The sequence below is a fragment of the Paramisgurnus dabryanus genome, chromosome 11 (genome assembly GCF_030506205.2).
Source record: "Paramisgurnus dabryanus chromosome 11, PD_genome_1.1, whole genome shotgun sequence".
Taxonomy (NCBI): Eukaryota; Metazoa; Chordata; class Actinopteri; order Cypriniformes; family Cobitidae; genus Paramisgurnus; species Paramisgurnus dabryanus.
Genome location: NC_133347.1, coordinates 35858443 through 35885863, shown reverse-complemented (window position 1 = coordinate 35885863; position 27421 = coordinate 35858443). Strand labels below are relative to the sequence as shown.

General features: G+C 40.1%; 1 protein-coding gene and 1 long non-coding RNA gene across 2 annotated transcripts in view; both read right to left on the bottom strand.

Annotated features, from left to right (window-relative positions):
* Window positions 1–3076: 3076 nt before the first annotated feature.
* On the bottom strand, window positions 3077–4258 carry LOC135718137 (uncharacterized). The gene is made up of 4 exons (XR_010520574.2): window positions 4131–4258; window positions 3486–3502; window positions 3358–3375; window positions 3077–3215 (listed from the first exon to the last, which is right to left on the bottom strand). It is a non-coding gene; the product is annotated as an uncharacterized lncRNA (long non-coding RNA).
* A 9020-nt stretch (window positions 4259–13278) lies between these two features.
* The window catches only part of LOC135718130 (NACHT, LRR and PYD domains-containing protein 3-like), a 98643-nt gene continuing 84500 nt past the window's right edge, over window positions 13279–27421 (bottom strand). Inside the window, exons 12-13 of the mRNA XM_073816290.1 lie at window positions 25731–25904; window positions 13279–13520 (exon numbers count right to left, since the gene is read on the bottom strand). Of these exons, the coding sequence (XP_073672391.1) occupies window positions 13502–13520; window positions 25731–25904 (193 nt within the window). The 3' untranslated portion in view covers window positions 13279–13501. The remainder of the gene's footprint in view (window positions 13521–25730; window positions 25905–27421) is intronic.

Sequence of the window (27421 nt, the reverse complement as noted above, 5' to 3'; positions counted from 1 at the left end):
GCATTATCTCATGCGTAATCAGAGTTTAATGTTAAGTGAATGTGTTGCGTGTATTTTGTGAACGTGAGCATCTCTTTTATTATAAACGGATTTGACGCGTTTGCAGCAGGCACTTCTTTTGACAAAACAAGTGATGCACATGGTTTACATGACGCAACAAACACATATTTTTGAAAACACGAGCAACACACATGACACTCTGAACACTTATTTTGAATTCCCACCCCTCAGAAGAGCAGTCACGAGCCGCCAGTGGCCAGGACAGTATTTAATATAACCTTAATTGTGTTTGGCTAAAGAAAGAAAGACAAACATCTTGGATGACATGGGGTTGAGTAAATAGTCCTTCAAAGCTAAAAGTTTACGTAAAAATTATAATTGTATAATTTACTCACCTTCATGTTGTTATAAACTTGCCAAAAATTCTTTAATCTGATAAATGATTTCAATCATACAGTTGATGGTACCCATTGACTTCCATAATAGGATAAATACATTTTATTGAAGTTAATGAGCAGCTGTGTACTTAACATCATTTATCAAAATATCTTGTTTTGTGTATATCACAATAAATAAACTCATGCCGGTTAAGAACATAAACAGGGCCTGTGTGATCACTAAAGCACAATGAGGACGGTTTCACATTTGATGCCATTGCCTGGTCCGAACCAGAGTTCGATTGCTCCCCCCCATGCCCCCCATGGACTGTGTTCACATATTATTTTTGCATCCGAACCGCGGTACGCTTTGTAAGATTAAAAATATAGGAATTTATTACTTGGTCACAACTTGTCACAACCCCCCCTATGCTGATAGTGATCAAAGACTATTGTCACAACTGTTTATCCAATACAGTGGGGGTTTAAGGTGGTCTTCTGATTGGTCAGTTTGAATGTATTATGTTGGGTTTGGTCAAGTACATTGGGGGTTAAAGGTGATCTTCTGATTGGTCAATTTGAATGTATCAAGTTAGGTTTAGTCACATGGTCAAGGGATAGAGGATATAGGTCAAGGTTTTTATGAGCTCTGGGCTTTTTGCATTTTAGCTTTTGCCCTTGCATTGGCCTTTTCCCATTTCCTTTCTTTCTTCACCTAAGTTCTGGGGTTCGGGCCATTAGGCCTAGATTTCAGTTCCCAGGTGTGAATCTCTTTCTTCTAAACTTTCTTTCTCTGTTCTCTATCTTATCAGGTAATATCTCACATACATTGGAAACAGTCAATTGTTTGAATTATTTACCATTTCATGCATTTATAGTGTAACCATTTCAACTGTAACTTTAAGTCAGTACTGTAATTAAACCTTTTCATTTACAAATCTGTTGTTTAGTTTTGATTTAGTGTTAACACTTAAATGCTCCATATTGCAATACAATATATTCGTACTCTAGCAACGCTCTCAGACATATTGTGTCCGAAACCCGGGAACGATTGCAGCTTTGTTCCCCTTCCGAAACCTGAGATCCCTTACACAGCTGGCACGTTCTCATGTTGCTTGGCAACCACTGTAAATGAGAAGACGACAAGTGTGATTGACTAACTGCAAGCAGAGAGATGATTTCTGAATGCCTCCGCAAAAATTGAAAACAAAACCAAAGGTTTAAAAAAAATAAGAACAAAACTCAAGCAAGCATTCTATGCATTTTGTTGTCAAGGTAAGTGCACGCACACAAACACACACGTCTGCATGTCTGTTTTGGTGGGACATTCCATATAATACGTATTTAACAGCGGTTCACTTCCGCGATTTGGTACGATTGCGCTCACATTAGCAGCGAACTGATCTGGAGTTCACATGAAACGAACCCCAGACCACCCTTTTTAAGTGGACTCGAGTACGTTTCGCGGGTGCGCACCCGAGTTCGGAAGACAGCGTTCACATCATCCAAATGTACCGAACTCTGATGTCAATCGAACCCGGGTGCGCACCAAAAGTGCTAATGTGAAAACGCCCTGAAAGACATGTAAAGCTATCTTACCTTGAAATAAAATTTGACACGGACTACTGAAAATCTAATGAATTAAAAAGACAAAAAATAACATATTACGCACAAATGTTAAAAACAACATTGCAGTATAGTGCTATAATGCGTTTCAAATAAGTAAATTCAACTTACATTATTTGTATAGTATATATCAGTACAGTGACATGCACAAGTTTGGGCACCCCTGGTAAAAAATTCTGATAATGTTAAGCGAGGGGAACATGAAATGATCTCCAAAAGGCATAAAGTTAAACATGAAACGCACATGATTACCACTGTATGTAGTCTAGTGCTGGCATCATCTGAAGTCCTTGCAAGGGTCGATGTCTTATTTCCATTTGTGTTAGGTCATCTAACAGAGGCAGGATCCAGACTGCAGCTCACATAATTGCTAGTAGAAATAGAAAAGCAAATTGAGAAAATTAGCATGACTGCTGTTTATAGCTTTTTAGTTAGTGGATAGTTGTGATTATTAAGTTATATATAACCTGAGTCAAAGGTTAGTGAATGCAATTATGTGTATGCTAGACTTAGAGCTGTTGCGTTTGGTCGATAGAATCGGCGGTGTCAATTTTAACGTCGATAATTAGTCAACATAAATATTGTGTCATCACAACAAAAAAATATCGTCTTTTCCCCTTTGACAAGGCAGATTTAAATGCAGATTAACATTCACAATGAGAAATATCTGCAAACTGGACTGAAGAAGAAATCAGGGGGCTCGTCACTATCAGCTATGAACATTCACCAGCATAACAAAACAGCGTGTAACGCAGTGCTTCCCAATCCTGGTCCTCGAGCACCCCCTCCCAAAAACTTATTTAAAACACCTGATTCAAGTTATCAGCCTCCTTCCAAAATGGTAAACATGTCTCCCTAACAAGCTGATGAGTTAAATAAGGATACATCTAAAACTTTTTGGGAGGGGGTGCTCGAGGACCAGGATTGGGAAGCACTGGTGTAACGCACTCCTTTATGATCTTATCATAAACAAAACAATACACGTGTGGTTTCTCGAGAGAGAAATCACGGATAAGCAAACTACAGATGCTACAAAAAAACCTACCAACATAGAATCCGGTCTCATGAAGGGGGGAGAATCAGTTATAAGTGGGGACCTCATAAGCCTGAGGCAATGTGAGGGGAGAAGTGCTGGCTCGTGTCTTCCACTGTCGGTTTGCTGGCATTGGAGAGAATCTCATCTGGATAGATCGCATCCTAGATGTACATGCCCTGCACAGAGGAACAGATGGCTTAGTACCTCTATGTCCTTTCTCCGATAAAACTAATATGACAGTATGGTTAAGATCAAAAACACTTAGGGTTAAAGTCAAATAATAAAAATGTCTGTAACAGCTGGTTAAAAACAACTTACAGCAAATGATGTTGTGATCTGTTTCACAAAGACATAAAACATAACAATTGAATATTACAGATTAACATAAATGATGTCCAGTTACACCCACTAAAATGTCTTGAGATGTCTGTCAGTGAAATACTTACACAGCAGTGCCAATGACCTGTTAACACACAAGAAGAGAGAAAACATATATGAGGGAAATATTAACTAAGGAAAAATGCAAAAAATGTATTCAGTCATTTCCAGCCCTTGATGTGTTTAAAATCCACAGTATGGCAAATGACTATGATATAAAACACCTGGTCATTAAATCATTGTACATTTCATACATCTGACATACAATAACGTAAATCAGATTGCACTGTGCATAACAAAATGGATGTCAAATCTGAACTAACTTACATAATGTCACAATGTAAACATCTCTTGTTTGTTTTGTTTTTAATTTGCTGCCATTGTAAGCACTCAAACTACCATACAGATTATAATAATACACTTTATACAGTAACTAAAACTGCCAGAGGGGCATCATAAGTATATATAGAGACAAAAATCATATTATTCACACTCACTAAATGTGTTTAAAATGACAATTTACCTCAGACAAGATATTTGCAAAAGCTTTTCTAACAAACGGGACAGAACAATTAACCATAATATTATGTTGATCATTTAAACATCAAACAAACACTCATAATGAAATGAAACAATCAAAATTACTATGTTATTGAACTCAATTATATAATCATCGATAATCATCCTCATATTTTTCCTAAAATTTTAATTACCTCAGAATACTTCCAACTGCTGTTCAGAAAAGCAATGGCCATCTGCCTATATTAAGTTCATCGTTTATATAGCAACAAAAACACAATACTGAACAAGTGAAAGGTATTTAGATTGATTTCAAGTACCATGTTTTTGTCATAGCATAAAAAACTAGACGAGAAATGACCTTTCTGTCCTCAAAGTTAACATTACCTCTAGTCGGTCAGACTATACATAACAACAAGCTGACACGTATTGTTTTACAGAAACATTTTAGAACAACAAAAAAATAATGGAAATTATAATCTCTATTAAATAATACACAAACATTTTAACAAAAATGCCTCAAATCTGAATAGCGCTGCTAGTACTACAAACGTTACTATGACTTTATTTGCTATGCTGTAGTAGACGGAGTGCCTTATACTAACTTTTAAGACTTTTAATATAAGATTTTTGTTGTAAACTTACCTGAACCACGTACGTCTGCGTAGTCAGCTCCCGCATTTTTTCCTTGTTCATGGCAAGACGAGACTGGAGTGGCTGCTCTGGGTTAAGGAATACATCGCCCTCTGTTGGTTTGGCATGCTCATGACAATGCTTCATACCGGGGTTTTGCGTGTTCGAGTTGACGTGGAATTGTTTGGTTTTTTACGAAGGAGGGGAACACAAAACAATGATAAACATTGTTGTAAAACAAGCCAATAATCCCTCACTTTCCCGAGTTGTCTTTTCTCTAACTTACTTGAGTATTAACGGCGGCTGGCAACCAGCTTGTGTACATTACTGCCCCCTCCTGCTTCAAAATAATGGAACTTAGCAGCTGTGTGTCATTAAAAGCAAAGAAAGCGCTGCTATTTTATTTATTTTTACTTGTATATTATATTAAAACATTTACTTAACAGATTCCATTTTTCTTCACTTATTATCATTTACTTAGTTCTTGTACATACTTGATACACCCATGATGTCGCCTTTGCTCTGGTGGGTTGCAAAGGGAGGAGTAGCTGGGCACGCACCAACAGAGAGAAGCGCGGCATCGGCCTCCGGTATAGTTATCCGACCCAAAGCCGACGTAACAGACAAGCTTGATGAGCGGGAAATACCGTTGACTTGACTGAAGATTTGACCGATGCCTGGCCGATACTTATTAGATGTTTCAGATAAGGAGGCAAACGTACGCTCTTGAGCCGACGTCGGGCAGACGTACGTGTGCTGTCTGGGTAATGATTCACTGAATAAAACGCCTTAGACAGATCCACAAATTAGGCTGCACAGTGCTGTTTTTTATCCAGGGCACCAATAATTTAACTTAAGACTACCATTATAGAAGTAATGATACTATGACCAGTTCTAAAACCACATTGAAAAGAGTTTAAAATATTATTATGAAATGAATACAGTTTTAACTGTGATTTACCAGAGATTCAAGAATCTTAGTCAAAATTAAAAATTTGGATATGGGATGATAGTTGTTCATGTCTGAGGGATCACCACCTTTAAATAATGGGAGAACCTTAGCAGCTTTCCAAATTTTAGGTAAAGAATTCAATACAAGGCTTAGATTAAATATATGAGTACCCAGTCAACACGTGAGATCACACAAGATCACAGTGACGTCACACCATTCTCATACCGTGATAATTCACAGTGTGAGCTATATGTGAGCTCATAGTGATTTCAAAATGTTGAGAATGTTAGAAGGAGGCAATACAACACAAATAGAGCATTTTACTTCCTATATCTCACTAGGAAAATGTGGATACTGGAAGATCACAGTGATGGCACACCGTTCTCATATTGTGATAATCACAGTGTGAACTATATGTGAGCTCATTGTGAATTCAGAATGTTTAGTTCATGGTATGAGTACACAATGAGTGTGCCATGATCTCAAATAGTGACCATAGTATGAGTGCACAGTCATGCACAATGAGCGTGCCATGACCTCACATGATATGAGCCCACAGTGAGTGTATCATGACCTCACATCGTGACCATAGTATGAGCGCACAGTGAGTGTGGCATGACCTCACATCTTGACAATAGCTCATGATGTAAGGTCATACCACACTCACTGTGCGCTTACACAATGGTTACAATTTTAGGGGAACGTCACACTCATTCTGTTATAGGAGGACAGCACACATGTCTGGAAAATGTCGGCTCAAGAGCGAATGTCACCCCTCTTACCTATAAGTTCTAAGAAATATAGGAATAATCATAGGATCAAATATATGACACTTTCTACTAGGGCTGTTCCGAATACCATTTTTTGAGCTTCGAAGTTCTAGTAGAAATCAAATCGAATATTCAAAGCTTCGGAAGGAGGGGCTGAACATATTTTCCTCTTTAATAAAGGCAGGAATCTGTGTGTGTGTGTGTGTGTGTGTATGCGTGTGTGTCTGGCTGTCTACAGTTTTATTATGTGGCGGTTGCAGCGGACCCAAGGCAGTGTAGTGCCTTTTTTTTGAGCAATATGGACATGTGACATGTTTAGAATTAATAAACTTTAAAAATACTACAGAACAGCGCAAGCCGGAAGCGTCCTGCGAGAACAGCATTAGTGAAACAAAACACAAGAGCATTACTTTTAATAAGGTAACTTAGCCTAACATTTTTCTAACAAACAAACATTCCCGTATCAGAAATTAGCAGCACAGTAATTACTGACATCGTAAAGGGTAGGCTATTTAAATAAAACAACGAAAATAAATGAACGAAGTTCAACAAATCGTAATAAAACAGTAGCATACTTTCAAAATCAAGTTTATTTATAACACTTACACCATCCAATATGTTTTTCATTAGTAGAACAATAAAGAGGATATTTTGCAGAAACCCCAGTGCTCCGTTATGCAAGTCAACCGATCCGCACACTTTAAGAGCTAAAGCATATATATCCAATACAAAAGTAATCCCCCATAACTCCGTGAGACATATTGACGTCTTGTGAAGCAAATCAATCAGTTTTTGAAAGAAACTGAACGTTATTTACAACACTATTTGCTTGAATGGCAAAGCAGGAAGAGCGCTTTACGTTCGAGGCGATCTCTTCCACTGGTGGCGTTTGGTGGCTGTTGGCCTCTCTGCGCCACCTATTGAGCGGGACCGTGAAGCGCACTTCCTTCTTGGCAAAAACTCTGCATTAACGCTGTAAAATATTTATATACAAGTATTCGAATCTCAAAACTGAAAATCAAATGTCAACCCACAGAACAAATATTCGAATATTCTGGTCCAGCCCTACTTTCTAGACAGCATTTTATACAGCCATATACATAGTGTGTAACGTCATACACACCATATAAAATGCCATGTAAAATGTCAATAACAACATTAAGGCATTAGGGCTGTCACTTTTTATTCGATATTCGAATATGCATTCGGACATGACGTGAAATATCCGTATTCAAACTATAAATAAACCATCCGGTTTTTTAAATGCCATGTGTAGCGCATGTTTTACAGTTTAACACCTCGTAATAAGAAGGAGGCTGAGAGTGAGACGGCAACTTTGCTTCTCACAAACACACTCAAGCTCGGGATATGTGTGCTTGTCAATGACGGGCATTAAATCCGCAGTTGTCCGATTTGTGTGTAACCCAGAGGTTGGTGGTTCGATTCCCACAGCTATTTTAAATGCACGTGTTCGCCAGCCTCTTAATGCCGCGTTCCAGGCAACCTGTTACCTGTGTTTTTCGAACCTTCTACCTGTGAAATGCGGCAGTCAAACACGTGACTTCCCAACTGTGAACTCGTAATAGATTGATACACTCCCAGTTCCGAGTCGTGGTTTTGAAGTTGTGATTAACTCTTTCTCCGCCATTGACGAGATATCTTGTCAATTAAGAGAAAACGCTTCCCGCCAATGACGAGATTTTCTGTCTTTCCGCAATACTGCTATTATCCACCAGGTGGCGCACTTTCGCAATTTTTTAAACCCGGAAGTATTGCCCTATGGCAAGCGGCTGCATGTCCGTGTCTGTTTTAAAGATCGCTCTGAATGGGATCTCTATGAAAAGTCGCTGGCTGGCAACTTTTTTAAAAAATGCTGGCGGTGAAAGAGTTAACGGGGCCCCAAAACCTGCCTGGAGTGCAGCATAAGTCTTAACATTAAATGGTAAACGAACTTGGTTTGCTGTCCTCAAAAGGATATCAAACCTACGTTAAAAACTTTATTTAATGTTAAAACTAGGGCTGTCAGCGTGAAATTAATTATTTAATCATTAAAGGTCACTTTCTTTCTGATTCTATTTTTTAAACCCTAGTTAGTGTGTAATGTTGCTATAATAGCATAAATAATACCTGTAAAAGGATAAAGCTCAAAGTTCACTGTCAGGCTATATATTTTCTTTAACAGAAGTATTTTTTCAAAGCCTACAGCGAACCGCCGGTTTCGACTACAGCCCTCTACTTCCTGCTTTAATGACGTCACTAGAACAGTTTTCTGAGTAAACTCCACCCACAGGAATACGTCAGTCGCCAGCTAAGCTTACGGCAAGCTAAGCTGCTATCCAATCACAGCACACTAAACAAACTACACAATCAGAACTCATTATGTATTTCTGAAGGAGGGTCTTCATAGAACAAGGAAGACATCAGCCCGCTTTTAGGACAGAAAAATTCAGTGTTTTTTAACACATGAAACATGAACACCTTTTATATTGCACACTGTAAACACATTCAAAGCTTCAAAAACACAGAAAGAATGGGACCTTTAATGGGTTAAAATCAGTCAGTCAGACCACCAGCATTGCGCCGGCCGCTCGGCTTTGATCCGTGGGCACAAGGTTTGTTTTTAGTGCTGTGAGGACCTTGTAAAGATGGTCTGCGAGAGTCTTTCGAAAGAATATGGAGTAACGTTAGGCCAGTGTGCGATTTGTGAAATAACAGAGGGGGGATGTTTTCATGGGTGTCGATTTCGGAGACGGTACGCATACCCACCATATTTCAAGAGTCATTTTGTACCCACCACTAGTTTTAACTTCCGTCCTTAATAATTTGACTTTTGGTTAAATTTTTTGGATTGTTTTCAGTGGTTATGAGGAGCAATATGAGAGAGAAATTTGGTAATCATTGTCCGACCTAACAAAAATCCATTATAATACAGTATTAATAAAATATATTTCTAATTAATATATTTCTAATATTCAGAAATGCGCTCTCCGCTCACGAGCTCTGATCAGAAACAAACCCGAACCTCACTGTCTGCTGAAATTGCGCAAAAACATAAAAATATTACCAGCTTTTTAAAATGGTTTTAAAAGTAAACATATAGACTATTTTAGCACAAATTATGAGCTTTTCGACGATTTTTTATAATTCTTTACAAAATTAGAATATAGTAAAAGTTGGGGGGTTTTTTGGAAAAAAGTTTTAGGTGGGCCTGTTGAAAAGTGGGGCCGTGCCTGCGCTACAGGACATCGTCTTTCATAAGATATCCTGCGTGAAAGCGAAAAAAAAATGAATGCGTCTCACAGCACCACAGCACATTTTCAAAACATTTTAATTCATAAAAATAAATCATTAGAACATGAACTTAATCACTGGATTTGCAGGAATTGTAAAAAAATTGTAAAAAAAAATTCTTATTAACTCATGAAGCAGCCTAACGCAATATTTTTACTCTAATACAGGGATTCCCAAAGTGTGGTGCGCGCACTGCCACCAGGGGGTGCGCGAGAGGAAAAATGTAATGGCGGTCTGTTTCTTTAAGTGGGATTATTCCATACAATAAATAAAAAAAAAATTAACAGTAAACATTTCGTTTGTAATCGCTTTTATTTTAAATAAAAACTATCATTAAATAGTTTTTGATAGAAATATAGAAGACAGCTGCTGTCTTTTTCTACGCACTGTTCTTCTGTTATGCACTGCAGACGCTATATGCGTGCCAACTCGTTTCATTCATTCCATATATATTATAAATATGCTTAACTTGCTGAAATCAGGGAAACTCTCAAGTGTGGGACGTCTTATGATAAAGTTGTTAGTCACGAAGGAGGAGAGGGACCAAGAGAGAGAGACTTTTTTATGGCAAAAATAGAAATAATGAAATGTGACGAGATGGGCGCAGGATAATGCAGAGGATACGCGAGCAATGTGTTTTCCATGCATGGTTTTGAAGTGGGGATTGGGGGTGCGCCAACCCGGTTGGGACATAGAAGGGGGTGCGCAGGAAAAAAGTTTGGGAACCCCTGCTCTAATAGCTTATCTTTCCCCACACATATAAACTGTGATTATGCACAATGAAAAAACACACAAGAATTAAATCTTGAATGGCAAAACTATATGGCACAACGTAGTGTCAACTTAAACATAATGAAAAATGGATTGATTGCAAAGTTAAACCATTACAGTAGAAAGTACAGTAGTTTTACTGCTGTTTTTAAAGTTAACTTTACACCGGAATGCTGGCTACAGTGAAATGATAGAAAAGACACATGCATTATGTGTTAGTCACGAACTGGACGCGCCCTCGCCTCGCTAAACGCCTCATTGGAGTTTTTATATGTGTAACTTCGGCCATTCTCCGTGGTGTGACTGGGACACTAACTCTGCTTGTCATCATAAACAGATAATCAGATTGTGATGTTTATTCCCGCTTTACTAATATGCTGAATAATATGCTGCTGAATATGCTGCCTTCCTTCGTTTCGATACACAGCTCCAAAACCGTCTCGCAAGTGTTGATAGGTTATTACTCGTGAGGTGAAACCGGGTGTGTAACCAATCAGATAGCGCCGTAAGCGGGACATTGAGCAAGTCTGCAGAGTGGTGAATACAGAGAGGATGCGCGGCAGCTGTATCAGAGCCAGCCAAAGTAGCGCATTTTTAAATAAAATTGACTTTAATCAAACCACGGATCCGTTTTAAGTTTTGTGATCCATCTCGCCACTAGTCTAGTAGCACTGATCACTTTGAGGGGGGGATAAATTTATCCCCACCAGGGACAAAAATAATTAAGCAGAGGCAGGGATACATTGACCAGAAAGGGGGAAATCCCAAGCACCCCCCCCCGGCAAATCGCACCCTGCGTTACGCCCCATTCAGACAGCCAACGACAAGCAGTAGCAGAGCGACGCGATCTCATTCATTTCAATGGAAACCTGGCGACTTCCGGCGACACGAGCGACAGTGACCGTTGGCGACCGTATGGCCGTGTCCAACGACGCGAGAAAGTTAAGAAAAGTTTAACTTTATGCAAATGTCGAGCGACTTTCGGGAGCAACTACCAATGAGAACAAAGCAGTGGAGTTCACGTCACCCTTCTCTCGTCAGTTACTGGCGTGGATGGTACTCATTTGTTTATGACAAGCAGATTTAGAAACGCCTCATTGAAAGAGACAAGTGACACACAGCGATAACGTCGCTGGCTGTCTGAACGAGGGGTCAGGCTACTCTGCTCTCGCAGTACTTTGTCATCAACAGTACACGCTGCGCATCAAGACGAACACACAAGCACATACAATCTTACTTTGTTTCAAATAGCTCTGAATAGTTAGGCCTTTTACACTTCTGGATTTTACCATTGGTCATTATGGCGATACTTTGAGAGCCAAATATTTTCTGGGGTGGTACTTGTTGTAAAAAGTTTGAGAACCACTGGTCTAAGTTATCTGGGCCCACAAATCCTTTTTTCTTAATGGCTTTCAATGCTTTACAAATTTGATCTACTGAAACAGGTTTAAAAAAAACATCCAGATTTCCAGTCGTTGGTGTAATCCCAGAACACGGGACAGTTGAATTTGTTAACTGGCTAATCATATTAACTTTATTATTTATTTTATTTAGCCCAATCTGAATATATTCAGGTAGGTTAGAGGCTACATGAGTCACTGAAATGGCATTTATCACAATGTATAATCATGTTCTTGATTCTATAAACATAAAAAGGAAATTATCCTCTAAGATAGCAACAACCAATAATACTGATTTTAATTAATGGCAAAATCATGCGGGCTCAGATATGGGCTAGACCACAGTGGGTTGGCCCACAAAAAATGACCTAAAGCTTATATCTCATTGGTAAGTTTCTCATCAGTGCTGTAATAAAGTCCAGGGGCCGGATTCACGAAAACATTCTTAAGACAAAAAATAAGAAAGTTCTTAAGATAAATTATAAGAAGTTCGTAAGAATGTTCCTAAGTGCAATTCTCAAACATTTCTTAAGAAGTTCTCAAATTTTTTCTTAAGAATATCTTAAATTTGTGTCTTAAGAATAAAATGACAAGCTTTGGAATGAATTATGATACCCTGCTAATGATGTAATAAACTTATTAATCTTTTGACTAACGTTACCTTTCGATCATTAACGCGATACAAACGAGTGATACATTAAGACTATAGAGAATGTTATTCGCTGTTGTAACAGAGGCCAGCTAGTATTAAGGCGGTGCGGTGAGTAAATATCATTTCCTAACGTCGCAATCGGTCCGTCGTTCGGGTCGAGCGCACTGGGCGTGCGTGCTTCACTCTCCGTGCTCACGGCTTCGTCTCCCGCGCTCGCGCGTCAAGAGACGGACGCGGAGGGTGCAGCGTGCCCGCGGTTTCAGATCCCCTCGACTCACATGACAAAGCGATTACCGGTTCGCCTCCCGCTTAGAGCGGCTTTTAGCTGTTAAGTAATTTCACAATGAATGTAGACTATTACTGAGGAAGTTAAATGTTTGCTAATATTATCACTAATACTTATTTGTTTTTCATGACATATTACTGAGTAAGCCATTAAACTTCATTATATGAGTGTGAAATTCCTCTTTAAACTAATCTTTGTGAAGTAAATTGATTAAATTGCCATTTCAGACTACAAAATAGCCTACAACATGTCACATTTAAAACAATCACATTTAACTTATAAAACATCTTACATTTTGAGATTTAGGACTACTGTAAGGTTGTCCTAACTTTAAGATGTTATTTAAGACAGTTTATTTTTCGAGAATTGGAATTCTTCCTAAATTTTTTCTTAAGAACATACTTAAGGAAAAAAATAAGAACTTTCTTAAGAAGCTTTTTTGAGAATACAAAATATTCTTAATTTTTTTCTTAAGCTTGAATTTAAGATAAAAATGTCAGTTAAGAAGATTTTTCTTCTTAAGAATGTTTTGTGAATCCGGCCCCAGATGAATGAAGTGTTATATAACTGAGAGAGAGAAACATCCACTAACATCATCTGACTGTCACAACACAAACACAAACATCATTGAACTTGATTTGTCTCTTCTGCTGGATTATGAATGTGATGTTTGTGCGTTTAACAGACGTCTCTCATGTTGAGCTCTTATGTCTCACTACTGCTGTTTGTCCAGTAGGAGGCAGTAAGAAGATCTTCTACTTTATGACTGAAGTCTGTTGATTTGTCATCTGTAGCTCTTGTAGATGAGTGTTAGAGTCGAGGCTCAATACTGTAAAACATTGATCAGACATTAATAAACACTCAGCACAGTCATTATCAACAAACATCATGTCATCATACTTATATTTATCATCTTACGTGACTTTCATCATTATACATTTATTAATTATACATTTATTAACGCCCCGGATGTTTTGTCAAAAGCCCTGAATCCTTCAGATCTGTGAAATGAGTTCATCCAGTACGCCAGGTGACGGCATTTAGCTTTAAACTCTCTGGTCCCCCACTCCGGAGAAATTGAATGAGAGACTGAAGTTGAAGGCAAATTAATATTGCTGAATCTCCCCACAGTATACGCATTTCAAAGTGTTTATTATTACAGTGCCTTTGTTATTACTGTAAAAGTGTATATTAATAGTTATGTGATGTAAAAACTGTTAAATAGCATCAACTGATATATTATCTGCATGGTCGTTGGTAACGTTATATCAAGGGCTGGGAACCAGAGGGGTGTAAGTGGCATTTTGGGCGAAAATGAAATTAAATGTCTTGATGACCTCTATCTAGTTGTGCCAAAAAGACGCATCAGAAATCAACCTGTATTAAATAAAGCAACAAAACAACAAAGACATATCACAAAAGTTTGATCATTGTTTGTGAGCTATAAAGTAATAAAGTATGTGAGCTCGACTTTATGCTTTAAGCATACTATATGATATTGAAGTAAAATGACAGGGATTCTCTGTGCTTTGGCAGTACTTTGATGTCATATGCAAGCTTTTTGACAAACATTTGGTTGGCGAAGTTTTCTTTTGCCAGTTACATAAACAGTCAAATATTCTTCATAAAAATCTGACTTAAACGCGGATCATTCGTCTTATTTTTTTGTGTACTTACAGTAGAAGAGACATGATGTGATAACTGAGTCTTATAACAAAATAATTCGCGAAGACCTTTGAAGAGACCGAGAGCATTTGCGCAATATAATTAACTAGTTTATCTAATTGTACATTTAGTTCATTTTTGCATCTGAACGTTTTTAATAGCTTGAACATGGTTGTAATGCGCTTTTCTGCATTACTGTACTTTTTATATTATCATGTTTTCCTTTACATGGTATGAAACTCGATATAAAGTGTGCAATGGTGTTGAATAAATTTGTATAATGTGTTTTATTTTTGTAGTAAGTAAATAAAATCATATTGTGAGTGTAAATATTCAATTCGAGGAGTTTCTGAGGTGTTTGTCATCGGCAAAAGGCGCAGTTTCTCTGTGGCTGATTAAAACTCGTTGGCTATATGGGATTTTTTTAAATTAACATTTGTTCTACTTATTATTTATTTTTTTTGCCTAAATTTACTCAAATAATATCAATGTAAAAATAGTAAGTAAATCATAGTTCAAGTTAGGCGTAAAACGTACATTTTTTTAAGTTGATGTTAAATACAAATAATATTAATTTGAAGAAAGCAATTAAATATTTTATTTTTAATTTCATTTTTTGAGCATTAACTAATTTATCTAATTTTAATTTTTTTGTGATTTGTGAATTCACGTTCTGCTTGCCCCAATTCCAAATATTCTGTTGTATTATTATTCCCATTTTTTGTTAAACCGAGTATAACTACCAAGCTGAACACCTACAAAACTAACTGCAGTTTTGTCCAGTTTTAACAGTGTATGATATTCAGCTCGTCTTGATTTAATTATTTTATTCCGCCGAATGGCGTCATTTCACACGCACCAGCGCAGCGCGTACACTGGCGCGAAGCAGAGCAAGACCTTCAGCCAAACCCTGTTGCTGAAGGAGACGGACCGGAGCTCCGGCAAGGTGTGTTGTGGACCCGAGGAGGCGGAGCTGCGCTCCGGTGCGCTCCGGCCCAATTTAACCTATGCTTACATCTTTCTTGTACTTCCACTACCTGAGGTATCCTTCCTCCATTGCTGTCTGCCTGGTATGATTTTATTGGTCATCTAGGAATAATTTTCACTTTATCTTACTTAATGGGGCGCAGCGCAAACCCGTTGGCCTGTGACATCACACTACCTAAGACTTCACATGCCTTCACGTGCGCGGTACAACGCTTCATCCACCCGTAGCGCGCGTGCACGGAGTTTAAATGTTCATATTTTGGCTTGAACATTTTATTGCATTCAGTCTTAAAGCCTAATAAACAGTACCTGTTGAAGTCATAAGTTAAATAAATAACAAAAGAAGAGAAAGTGTGCAGCAGTGTGCCCAGGATGGTAAAATAGGTAATTATTACAATGTATTCCTAATGACCAACACAAGTCTTCTGCCTACTGACATGGTTTGAAATCTATAGGTATTTGATTCTTTGGTTTTCTGATGTATTAAAATTCATATATGTAGAGCAGGGAAATAAGAAGCTTTTTTTTCCTGGGGTGCATGCCCTGAAAAAATACTTATATGGACCTCGGTATTTATAAAATCATGCAATGCGGCGTGTTTGTCTTTACAGTTATGAAATTTATTATTTTAAACACACATTTCACAAAGTATATATTGTAAGTGTAAATATTCATAAACTCGGAGGCGTTTTTCTAAAGAATAATGTTAAAACTTTATTGGTGGTGGCAGGGCCAGCCCTGGGCATAGGCGAAATAGGCAAATGCTAAGGGCGCCGCCGACGCCTTGGGGCGTCCGTGCGCCCAAATGATTATTTTTATTAATATATGTATATACACATTTAACTATACATATTTAATTAAACAGCACGTATTAATGAATTATTAGTAGCATAGTATCTCGGGAGATCGTGCTCAAATAGCTCTGTACTGCACTGGGCAGCAGTTAAAAATATATACCCTGAATTCAGCGAACGTCAAAAACAAGAAAACGAAAACAACAATCAGACCGAGACGCAGAATTTACATAATGTTACACAGACCATGTTAAAATTTCAATGTTTCTGGGCAGAAATACCAACTTGTCCACTTTGTTTGGTATTAATAAGCTGCGCATTGGAGTGCTGGCTGCTGGCCGCGGTGCTGACGGAGTACTGGTGGCACTTATGCACAGATATTTATTACGTGCAACCTATTGAAAACTATTATTCATTATTATATAATTATTATTCGTTATTTTACTTTATTATTTCCACTTAAGAAGAGTTATAGACTTTTTAGTTCAATATTTCTCTTTATATAAATAGGCTAGTATTTTGTACTTAAATCTATAATTTCCTTATTTTACTTACCCAACTAACTCATATGCGCTTTCCGAACGATGCACGTAAGGGGAAAAGTATAGCTTTCTTCCCCTTGAGAAGAGTTGTGCACTTTTAAACTTTTTTTTAAAATATCTCTTTACAAAAAAAATTTTTTCTCTTCTATTTAAAAGCTATAATTTCGTTATTTTAATAACCCAACTAATGACGTAAATATCATAAGTGCCACCAGTACTCCGTCAGAGCGGGTCTTCAGCACCGCGGCGAGCAACCAGCCCTCCAATGTGCAGCTTATTAATATCAGACAAAGTGAACAAGTTGTTTTTTCTGGACAGAAACATTGAAATTATATAAATCCCACGGCTCGGTCTGATTGTTGTTTTCGTTTTCTTGTTCTTGACGTTCGCTGAATTCTGGGTTTATATTTTAAACTGCCGCTTCAGTGCAGTGTAGCCACACAGCTATTTAACAATAAGCACAATCTCCCGAGACACCACAATATGCTACTAATAATTCATAAATAAGAGCTGTTTTCTTATACAAAATTAAATATTTTAAGTTAATTGTACAGTGTTAAAACATGTAAAAAGACAAGATTTGAACAATGTCAAGATCAAATGCCTGACAGGGTATTGTTTGTGTGTGTGTGTGTGTGTGTGTGTGTGTGTGTGTATGTGTGTGTGTGTGTGTGTGTGTGTGTGTGTGTGTGTGTGTGTGTTTCCAAAATATTTTCAAAATAAAGAAAAACAACACAAAGCTGTGCAGTTTGTTTCTGTGTAAGTGTATGAAAAAAAAGGTTCGGAACACAATTGTCTGTGATTAGGGGCACCAGGTGAAATCTTGCTTAGGGCAGCAAATTGGCCAGGGCCGGCCCTGGGTGGGGGTTGAGATTAATTCCTCTTTTATATGTAACACATTTTAGCGCAATATAAATTTATCATATTGTTATTCTTAATATATTAGAATATATATATATATATATATATATATATATATATATATATATATATCTAAAGATGCTTAGTACAATAGTTTTGCCTCATAGAAGTTTCTGTAATAAATCATTAAATCAATCACAAAACGTGTTGACAGTGGCAAATAAAATGCTTGTTAATTTAAACAAGGCAGAAAGGTGTATAAAACTGCTTTAATTAAAAAAATCTGAACTGTGCTCTTTTGCACACTTCTAATTTTCTCATGTCATAATTTATAATTATTACTTAGATTTAATATAAATAAGTTTTGAAAAGTGTTGCATGCGAACGTGTAAGATATCTGGAAGGCGATGCGGCGTGTTTGTCTCTACAGCCACGTGTTATAAAATTGATTATTTTACACACACATTTCACAAAGTACATATTGTAAGTGTAAATATTCATAAACTCAACATTTCGGAGGTGTTTTTCGTCCGCAAAAGGCACATTTCTCTGTTCGCTATTTTATTAGAGTAGCCTACGTCTTAATAATAACCTACAAATATCTGTTCTATTTCTAGTCAATTATTTTGGTTTGACCAACTAAAAAAACACATAAGTGACATTAAGACTTTTTATTAAGTTACTTTAATAAATTATTTTAGTGATATTCTATTTTACAATAATATTTTTTACAATTATGATTTACGTAGAAACACTGACTGCATATGCGCAAGAAAGGTAGCCTATTATTAAAGATTTTATAAATATAAATATGTAAAAACGAAATAAAAAAGATATCATATGCCAACTGTACACCCCGCATGGGTTTAAACGCCTTTTTTCTAAAGAATAATTTTTAAACTTTATTGGTGGTGGTTGAGAAGAATTCCTCTTTCCATATGTAAAGCATTTTAGCGCAGTATAAATGTATCATATTGTTATTCTTAAAATATAAGAATACTACTATATTTTTACAACATTTTTAACTTTAAAACATGTCTTTTTTATACCACTTTAATCTCTTTAAAACATTGATACTTTTAGAAAAACTGACAATTATAAATATTATGAACAAACAATGAAACGGTGTCAAAATTCGACAACACAAATAATTTGTCACACACATGACACTGTTTCCACCGTGTCATGTGTGAGTATGTGCGTTTGTTTACTCACCCCAGCCATGTGCTCATTAGAGCGATCCCGCTCACCTGTGTGTTGATTGTCTTGCTCCAGCTGTTCATCATTACATCACCTCCATAAATACTCACATGACTTTCTGTTCCCTGCCAGATCCTCACTTTGTGTTGGCTCCCGTGTTGTTTGGTTGTTCCGTGTCTGTTGGATTACGTGTTTCAGTTGGATGTGTATTGTTGTCGTCGTCTTGTGGATGTTCCCGTGTTCAGCCTGGATTTCACCACTGCTCACCACTCCACCAACGCCGCACTCAATACCGTCACCACCAACTACCACCGTAGTCTACGCCACCATTGCCCACAACACCGGACTGTGCCACTTCCGCATTTGACTTTGAATACTCTCTCTTTGTTTACATTCAATAAACATTGTCTTATTCACCTGCATTTGCTTCCGCGCATTTCGTGTCATTACAGAAGGATCTGGCCAACATGGAAGCAGCAGGAGAACAACCCATATCTGCGTTGGAGGGGTTCGTTCAGCGATCTTTGGCTCGGACGGATCACCAGGACAAGGCTATCGAGGATATGCGGAGTGTCCGAGCTCTCCCGCAGATATCCACACACCACGCTACCCACTGCGCTGCCCACGCCGCCCGCACCATCTTCACCTCCAGGGGGTAGTTTCACTCCAGAACCCAGACTGCCGATTCCTGAGAAATATTCCGGTGAGCCCAACTACTGTCGCACATTCCTGTCTCACTGCTCTCTACATTTCGCCCAACAGCCCCGGTCATTCTTCCTGGAGGAAACGAAGGTTGCCTTCACGCTCTCGCTGCTCACAGGCAAGGCTGCCCTCTGGGGGACGGCGGTGTGGGAGAACAAAGACATCTGCTGCTCCTCGTTCACCCGTCTATCAGAGGAGATGAAGAGGGTTTTCGATCGCTCCGTCGCCGGGAAAGAGGCCGCCCGTCTCCTCACTGAGTTCCGGCAGGGGGAGCGGTAGGTATCGGACTATGCCATCGAGTTCCGGACCCTGGCGGCGGAGTGCAAGTGGAACGAGGAGGCGCAGTGGGATCATTTCCTGCATGGGTTGGCGGATCGGATCCAGCGAGAGATCGTTAAGGCGGAGTTACCGACTTCTCTCAACGGGCTGGTAGATTTGGCGATCCGGGTAGATGCACGCTTAGCCATGGCTGCTAGAAGGAAGTCGTCCACCAGACCCCAGCAGTGCACCGAGCCTACCAGTCTTTCCAGTTAAACCTCCGCCGGCGTTCTCTCAGATCCGGAGCCCATGCAGGTGGGTCGAGCTTGCTTACCCCGGGAGGAGAGGATTCGGCGGAGATCCCTGGGATTATGTATGTACTGTGGTGAGCCGGGTCATCAATGCCAGAGGTGCCCGGTAAAAGACCAAGCCCGGTAGTAAGACGGAGGCTACTATCGGGCGGGATCTCTGCCAAGAAGACCTCGACTACATCTACTCTCCTTCCGGTGAGACTACGGTGGTCCACCAAGTCACACACCGGTCACGCACTTCTGGACTCCGGGGCGGAGGGCAATTTCATCGACAGCACCCTCGCACGTAAGCTTCAGCTACCATTCATACCACTCACTCACCAGATTGCGCCCTTCGCCCTCAATGGTCATCAGCTTCCCACCATCAAGCACACCACCGCTCCAGTCACACTCATCACCTCTGGCAACCACACGGAGAAGATTTCCTTTTTTATCACTGACACTTCTCTCTCCCCCATTGTTCTCGGACATCCTTGGCTCCATTCCCATAACCCCAATATTGACTGGAAACTGGGTTCTGTTACCAGCTGGAGCGAGGAGTGTCATAAGTCCTGTCTTGTCTCTGCCTGTTTAACTGTTTCTGAGTCTGTGTTTCAGGGGGAAGCAGTGGATTTGTCTAACGTGCCCGCAGAGTACCACGACCTGAAGGAGGTGTTCAGTAAGTCTCGGGCTGATTCTCTTCCTCCGCATCGTCCCTATGACTGTGCTATAGATTTATTGCCAGGTACGTTTCCACCTAAGGCCAAGTTATACTCTCTGTCAGTTCCAGAGATGGAGGCCATGGAGAAACATATTTCTGATTCTCTGGCAACGGGGTTAATTCGTCCTTACTCTTCTCCAGCGGGGGCCGGGTTCTTTTTCGTGGGTAAGAAGGATGGATCCTTGGGATCTTGTATTGATTACCGAGGATTGAATAACATTACGGTAAAGAATACCTATCCTTTACCGTTAATGTCTTCTGCCTTCGAGAGGTTGCAGGGAGCGTCCGTCTTCACTAAATTGGACTTACGTAATGCATATCATTTGGTCCGTATTAGGAAGGGGGATGAATGGAAGACTGATTTTAACACCCCTCGTGGCCATTTTGAGTACTGCGTGATGCCTTTCGGGCTCATGAACTCGTCAGCGGTCTTCCAAGCACTCGTTAATGACGTGTTGCGAGACATGATCGATCAGTTTATATATGTTTACCTGGATGACATACTGATCTTTGCCTCGTCTCTCCAGGAACATTTGCAACATGTACGACGAGTGCTTCTGCGGTTGCTAGAGAATGGGCTTTTTGTCAAGGCGGAAAAATGCGTTTTTCATGCACAGTCTGTTTCTTTCCTAGGACACATCATTTCGACTGAGGGTGTTCGCATGGATCCTGAAAAGGTTAAGGCTGTGGTAGATTGGCCATCTCCAGAGTCTCGCAAGGCCCTGCAGAGATTTCTGGGGTTCGCCAATTTTTACCTGCGTTTTATTCGCAATTTTAGCCAACTAGCCGCGCCTCTGACCGCTTTGACCTCCCCTAGCTTGACGTTCAGGTGGTCAGACGCAGCCGAGGCTGCGTTTGCCAAACTGAAAAGCTGCTTCGTTTCAGCTCCCATTCTTGTAACCCCTGATCGCTTGCGTCAATTCATAGTGGAGGTCAACGCGTCAGAGGTGGGGGTAGGAGCAGTGCTTTCCCAGCGTGCATCCTCAGACGGAAAGGTTCATCCTTGCGCGTATTATTCTCACCGTTTATCTCCTGCGGAAGTTAATTATGACATTGGCAATCGAGAGTTGTTGGCAGTCAAGCTAGCATTGGAGGAATGGCGTCACTGGCTTGAAGGGTCGGGTATCTTCATTGTTTGGACGGACCATAAGAATCTCGAATACATTAGAACCGCCAAAAGACTTAACTCCAGGCAGGCTCGGTGGGCACTGTTTTTCGGACGTTTCGATTTTACACTTTCATACCGGCCGGGTTCCAAAAACATCAAACCCGATGCTTTATCCCGTCTTTTTGAGCGTTCCGATCGTACTGCTACTCCCGAGCCCATTTTACCGGAGACCATCATTATCTCCGTGCTCAGATGTGAGGTCGAATCGAAGGTTTTGACAGCCTTAGAAGGGGTATCGCCCCTGGGTCGTTGCCCACCGAACCGATTGTTTGTGCCGGAGAGGTTAAGGTCTGACGTCCTCCAGTGGGGCCATTCTTCCAGTGTTGCTTGTCACCCAGGGGTTAGTAGAACTAGGTCCCTAGTCAAGCAACGATTTTGGTGGCCTGGTATGGCTCGCGACATTCACGACTTCGTCTTGGCTTGCTCGGTTTGTGCCACTGGTAAGACTTCCAATCGACCTCCGGATGGGTTACTCTTACCGTTGTCTGTCCCTTCGAGACCCTGGTCCCACATATCGCTAGATTTTATTACCGCCCTCCCACCCTCTCTAAGGGTAATACAGTGATTTTAACCATAGTGGACCGGTTCTCGAAGGCGACTCATTTCATTCCCTTGCCCAAATTACCATCAGCCAAGGAAACAGCGGTAGCTGTCATTGATCACGTCTTCCGAAAACATGGCCTCCCGACAGACGTGGTCTCTGACAGGGGTCCCCAATTTGTGTCCAAATTTTGGCGAGAGTTTTGTAAATTGCTAGGAGCGACTGTTAGTCTTTCGTCAGGGTTCCCCAGAGCAATGGTCAAACCGAGCGAGCCAATCAGGATGTCAAAAAAGGTGTTGCGAAGTTTGGCTTCCAAGAATCCTTCGTCCTGGTGTCAGCAACTCTCAATTGTGGAGTACGCACACAATTCTCTGGCAGTGTCATCCACGGGCATGTCTCCTTTTAAGTGTAGCTTAGGGTACCAACCACCTAATTTTGTCAGTACGGAATCCGACGTGTCGGTCCCCTCCGCACACGCACTAGTCCAGAGGTGTCACCGTACCTGGACCAGAGCTCGTAGAGCTTTGCTCCAGGCAAGGTCGCGCACCAAGGCCAAGGCCGATCGCCACCGGTCGAAGCCTCCCTGTTACGTCGTCGGTCAAAGAGTGTGGCTTTCAACCCAGAATATTCCGATGCGTTCCGTTTCGAACAAGCTTGCTCCCAAATTTATTGGCCCGTTTTCTGTTACCAAGATCATTAATCTGGTAACAGTGCGTCTGAGCCTTCCTCCGGCGTACAGGAGGGTTCATCCCATGTTCCATGTATCCAAAATTAAACACGTGATTTTCTCACATCTTAATCTGCCTGCCCCGGTTCCCCCCCGCCTCGTATCGTTAATGGGAAAACCACATATTCGGTTAACCGTATTCTGGACTCCAGACGGAGGGGACGCGGATTTCAGTATTTGGTGGATTGGGAAGGTTACGGTCCGGAGGAGAGAAGGTGGGTTCCTGCTCGGGACATACTGGATCACCGCCTTATAGATGATTACAATCTACAGGTAAAGCAGGCTGGGAACGTCAAGTGACATCCTAGGGGAGGGGGTACTGTCACGGTAGGAAATCCACTGTTTCCACCGTGTCATGTGTGTGTATGTGCTTTTGTTTACTCACCCCAGCCATGTGCTCATTAGAGCGATCCCGCTCACCTGTGTTGATTGTCTCGCTCCAGCTGTTCATCATTACATCAACTCCATAAATACTCACATGACTTTCTGTTCCCTGCCAGATCCTCACTTTGTGTTGGCTCCCGTGTTGTTTGGTTGTCCCGTGTCTGTTGGATTACGTGTTTCAGTTGGATGTGTATTGTCGTCGTCGTCTTGTGGATGTTCCCATGTTCAGCCTGGATTTCACCACTGCTCACCACTCCACCAACACCGCACTCAAAACAGTCACTACCAACTACCACCGTAGTCAACGCCACCATTGCCCACAACACCAGACTGTGCCACTTCCGCTTTTGACTTTGAATACTCTCTCTTTGTTTACATTCAATAAACATTGTCTTATTCACCTGCATTTGCTTCCGCGCATTTCGTGTCATTACATAAGATATTCATTGTAAATAGAGTCGCATTAAGGCTCACACTAAATTCTCTGTTGCACTTACTATAAATTCTCATTGCATGTACAGTCATCTTAATAGTTGTATGCGCTGTTATGCTGGCAAGAAGGGGTTGACATATCACTTTGCTGTTTTAATACAGTAGCAATTTAAATATTCAGCAATGCCCTTATTAACTTCTGGAAACAAAGACAATGATTTTATGCGCCACCTGGTGGATATTCTGTGAAGCGAAACACATTAAGGGAAAAGAGAAAGTAGCCCCCCGAAAGCACTTGCAGAATGCTGCGAGACGAATTGGAGAATGCCGCGGGAGAAAACGCGCGGTTTTAAAGGCCACATCTGTAGCCAAAATGGCTGACACACATGCTGCAAACATGAAACTGACTTTTTTTTAAGGCCCTTGATGTGTCCGATAAATTTGCACGGTCTGCCCTGTGACGGTGGCACAACAGAGGCACCAGAACCACATACCCCAGCTCATTGTATGAAAGTCCTCCAGGGATCAGTGCCTTGAAAAAACCCTACTCACCCTGTGCATCAATGGGAGTATTCATCACTGTTATGCAAAGTTCTATAACACTCTGACAGTGGGCAGTGAGTAAACTAAAAAGTAAAATGTGTAATAAACAAGAGAAATTGAACTGTTTGAAATTAAATGTTAAACTGTTTGAAATGAATGTGAACTCATAAATGAAAATTGAAATTAAATGGTTAGAAATTAAACAGTTTGAATTGATGAAATTGTTTGACTTTGTATACATTATTTTAAACAAAATGAAAAGTTATGAAGTTAGAGTGTTTTTAACCAGTGTTTTGACCAATTATTTCTGCATTGATCAGCAGACATGCCCTATTTTTCTTAGAAGAATTGGAAATGTTTGGTGCTAAAAAGGCGTATTTGATGTTTTTGCCATATTTACAAGATTTTGCAAGGTTTTATAATATGTTCATTGTGTTAATATGCCATAATATGTTCACTTAAGACCTTACTCATTTAAGTATGTTAGGGTTAGGGTACTGTATGCAATGTTGTGGTTGAAGGTTAATAAATACAGTTGATTGAAGTATGGTCAAAATTTTGTTATGGCTCTCTTGTAAAGTGTGTCAAATGTCATTTACGGCCCTCTGGTTCCAAGCCCTCGATATTTAAAGTACATTTAACCACAGTGAATTAAAACTTCGAAAAAACCTTGCTCATTGCACCTCAATCTCTTACATTACAACATGCCTATTTTCAGTGCAAAGAGGGAGAGAGATTACAGAGAGAGAGCTTCCATAAGCAGGTAAGAAATTGTTCTGCTAGAGAAGTCACAAAAATTTTATTCTTTCTTATGTAGCTTCATAGTTACTGGATTACAGCAAACATATTTAGCTTATTTTCGGATAAGAGAAGTTAAAGTGTCATTGTCAAAATTTGTCATGTTACAGTTTCAAAATGATAATACAGAGAACACTTAGATTAGAAAATAGTTAATAAAGCTAGTGTAAATAGAGTATCAATATCAACAGGGTACCATGCTTTGGAACCCTAGATTTGGGCTAAGCCCCCAATGTCTACAATGTCTGGCTCCGCCCCTGAATAAAAGTAGTGCTATCGTACCACATTTACATTAAATACCAGAGTAAAACAACACTATAGCAGAAGTGTGAGAGTAAAACAATTACATGACAGCCACTTGTAGTTCATAATGATTAATGAATTTAATAACAAAACTATAAATCAAAGAGTAAATGAATAACTCACTGTAGTTTGTGTAGTTTACAGTGTGGATCCTTCAGTAGATCAGAGATCAGCTTCACTCCTGAATCTCCTGGATTATTATAGGTTAGATTGAGTTCAGTCATGTGTGATGGGTTTGATTTCAGAGCTGAAGCCAATGCAACAAAACCTTCATCTCCAATACTGCAGTACTCCAGACTGAAGAGAGAAGAAAAACGACAAGGTTACTCACGTAACCCTGGTTCCCTAAAATAACGGGAACCAGCATTGCGTAAGTTGCTAACGCTATGGGGGGAAACTCCTGTTTACTCCGCGATTGAAGCCTATTGGTTAACGTCTGTAAAAATTACAGACCTATGGTGTTCGAGCGCGCGAAAGGGGCGGGACTACGCCCTATATAGTCCGGGAAAGAGCGTCATGAACTCACTTGCATTCAACTGAAGCGTGTAGCCAAATGAGGCTCGCTGCGTAAGCGTTTGTAGCACGGCCAGCTACGCAATGCTCGTTTCCGTTATTTCAGGGAACCAGGGTTATGTGAGTAACCTTATCGTTCCCTTTCAATACGGTTCACTTCGCATTGCGTCAGTTGCTGACGCTATGGGGAAACGTGATCCCATCACGCCGTGCATACAACAACGGACTACGTGCCTTACCGGAGAGACACTGCATGTGGCCCTATATCCAGCATATTCACAGCTTTAAAAGAAAAGTGTAAGCACCATATGTTGATGTTAACGCGCATACGGTGGGGTTTTAAATGCACCGGGAAGCACATAACATAACACAAGACGGCGAGATCACAGAGTGCGCCATGGGTGTGCGAGAATTAAGTAAGTACGGAGTCACGTTGGTGAGCTCGCTGAGCGCACCGCTATGTACACATAAAACGCATGGGCATGTATGATTAAGCCGAGAGAACCTGTGCTTGTAGGGCATAGTGATGGGAAGTCCGACTCTTTTTTGTGAATCAGTTCTTTCGGACAGTTCGTTTCAAAGAACTGGTTCAAAAATCCGATTCACCAGTTCTTTAACGTACTTTACGTAATGACGTCATTCGCATCTAATTCTATCATCCAGGAGGGTAAAATACATAAAAAAATTCAAGTAAAGTCGTGTATGGTTGATTTATTATTATTTAGTTGTCCAACTAAAGCACATTCAAAAACTTTTAACAGAAATCATGATCAAGCTCATAACAACTTAAAATATAATCTGCACATACACACACACACAAACCTAACAAATACATTTTAGTCAAAACTGTGTTTAATATAATTAGCTGTACAATGCATATTTCCCGTAAGTTTTATGGTAAAATTAAATAAACTTACTTTATGTCTGTCAATCATCTTAGTTCATGTAGGCTACAGTATTAGCACAGCAACTCATTCATGTCCGTACTGTTTGGCTCACGCATGCTGCTCAGTATCCACAGTTGTTTAGTTCTTCGGACGCGTCCGATAGAAACTGTTCTCAAATCAGTGAACTGGTGACTCCATAAATGCAGCAACCTGTTCCTGACTCGAGAGTCGCTGTATCGTGCTTTTCAGTAACACATGCGCAGTATTAAGGGCTCATCAAGTCGGACGCGTCCGATAGAAACCGTTCTTGATTCAGGAATTCATTTTATCTGTGACTCTGGAATACCAGTATGTTTGTTGCACATGCTCAGTATCAACAAAATTCACAATGTCTCGGTTGAGTCAGTGATACTG